Source organism: Aureococcus anophagefferens (assembly GCF_000186865.1).
Source record: "Aureococcus anophagefferens unplaced genomic scaffold AURANscaffold_46, whole genome shotgun sequence".
NCBI classification, from domain to species: Eukaryota; class Pelagophyceae; order Pelagomonadales; family Pelagomonadaceae; genus Aureococcus; species Aureococcus anophagefferens.
In genome coordinates, this window is record NW_008705601.1 from 202,998 (window position 1) to 204,670 (window position 1,673).

The 1,673-nt window shown below is 47.3% G+C and overlaps 1 protein-coding gene across 1 annotated transcript; it reads left to right on the plus strand.

Moving 5' to 3' along the window:
* Positions 1-403: 403 nt before the first annotated feature.
* AURANDRAFT_67721 (hypothetical protein) lies at positions 404-1,489 on the plus strand (the record flags this gene model as incomplete). Its single annotated transcript, XM_009043233.1, has 5 exons — positions 404-569; positions 640-780; positions 966-1,118; positions 1,311-1,325; positions 1,389-1,489. The coding sequence occupies 5 exons, from the start codon at positions 404-406 to the stop codon at positions 1,487-1,489; spliced, it is 576 nt and encodes a 191-aa protein (XP_009041481.1).
* Between the last annotated feature and the right edge of the window lie 184 nt (positions 1,490-1,673).

Here is a 1,673-nt window from a genome sequence, read left to right on the forward strand (position 1 = left end):
TTCATTCGCACATCTACCCAGGGCTCAACTGGACGACAGTCGCTCTTTTACCTCCATGGGGTTCAAATCGAAACTGATTCCAAGTCTGGTAGCAGAAATCAATAGGGCTTACCGAGTCCAGATGCCAGTTACGTAGCTTTACGACACACCGAATATTAGTACACTTGTTGCCTATTTGTCATCCATCACTGGCAGTAGCTAGGCGGAATCCCTCCCCAAATTGCGGCGTATCCTAAATGATAGCCTTCCAAATGTTCAAGACGAAATCACGACGAAGTTACAGCAGTGACTGAGCGTCGATGTCAGCCTGATAAAGGCCGTGAACAACGGAAGGCAGCTAGCGTTGGTCGTCGATGAGCTGCGTTCAGTGTGTGAACTTGAATCTACGATCGATGATCCCGCAATGATTTTCGAGGGTTTGGGCGGAGATCCTGCAGATGCGTGGAATGCGATATTAGAATGTGTAAAGACAGACGTGCTTGCGAAAGAACTTTTCGAGTACTATCAGGAGCTATTGACAGAGGTTGGTGAGACACCCAACCTGTGGACGATACCGAAGATAACTGACAGTCCCAGCGATTGGGACACGGGCCTGCCAACTGTCTAGAGTCCAGTTATTCTAATGCTTGGTTTCTTGAGGTTATAGCATATATATGATCGAACTAGCTTCAAACTGGGTGATAATCCGGTCGCTACGACAGGCCACAGCGCGGGTTTTTCAGTTGCCGCAATCGTTGCTACTGGAATTTCGAACATTTCTGAGATGCGGTGCAAATGCAAGTTAGGCTTGGCCATGTCGCTTAGGAATGCAGTTGCTCTTGTCAGAGCATTTCCTGAAAGTGCCCAAAGGGCACCTCCTTGATGGAATCTATCATTTCCTGCCACTGCCATTAGTCAAGTTTGAGCACTAACTGACTAATGTGCCTCTCGCGTATATATTGCGCTGCTGAATTCACCCACTTCAGTCGTTGTGACTGGGAAAGGAGATAACTTGGCTGAACTTGCCACCCTGGGCGACGAAGCGGGCTTGCTGCACTTTTTTTTGCCCATGCGACACCCTGTTCATAACGAAGAACTCCTATCTCCCTTTTTGGAAGAAATCAAAGAAGATATTGAATGTGAGTGATGCTACAATGCGCTCTTCTCGAACTTCACTCCTGTTTGTCAAGTCATTGCTCCCAACACCGGTGATGATGTGCGTGGAAGACTGAAAGCAGCAGTAGTTGAAAATGTGTACAGTGCCGTATGCGACTGGCCGATGGCGCTTAAAGCAACTGATGAATCTTGCTCGGGGGATGTTATCTTCCTAGGTGACTCTGCTATCTGTGCGTGGTTTCATTGGAGATGACGGTTTTTGTAAGTACAAGTGTCCTCGGGTCCAATGGGAGGTTTTCACATACTTGTCCCAAGTTCCAATTCGGTGGACAGAGTTTTCCTGCGCGAGAAAACTGCCATGTTGGACTGCGGTGGTGAGAATCTTCACATGTAGAAAGATAGTTCAGCTTTAAACCTAATTAGGATCTTGTGCCGAGAAACTGATATACGTCCACCGTCGGATTCATCCAATTTATTCGCACACGGTCTATCCTCCGTGCGTGCTTTCTAGCTTGTTGCTTGAATGCGCAAGGATTTCAATGCAAATTTTACGCTTGCTGATCTGAAGAATCATCCGA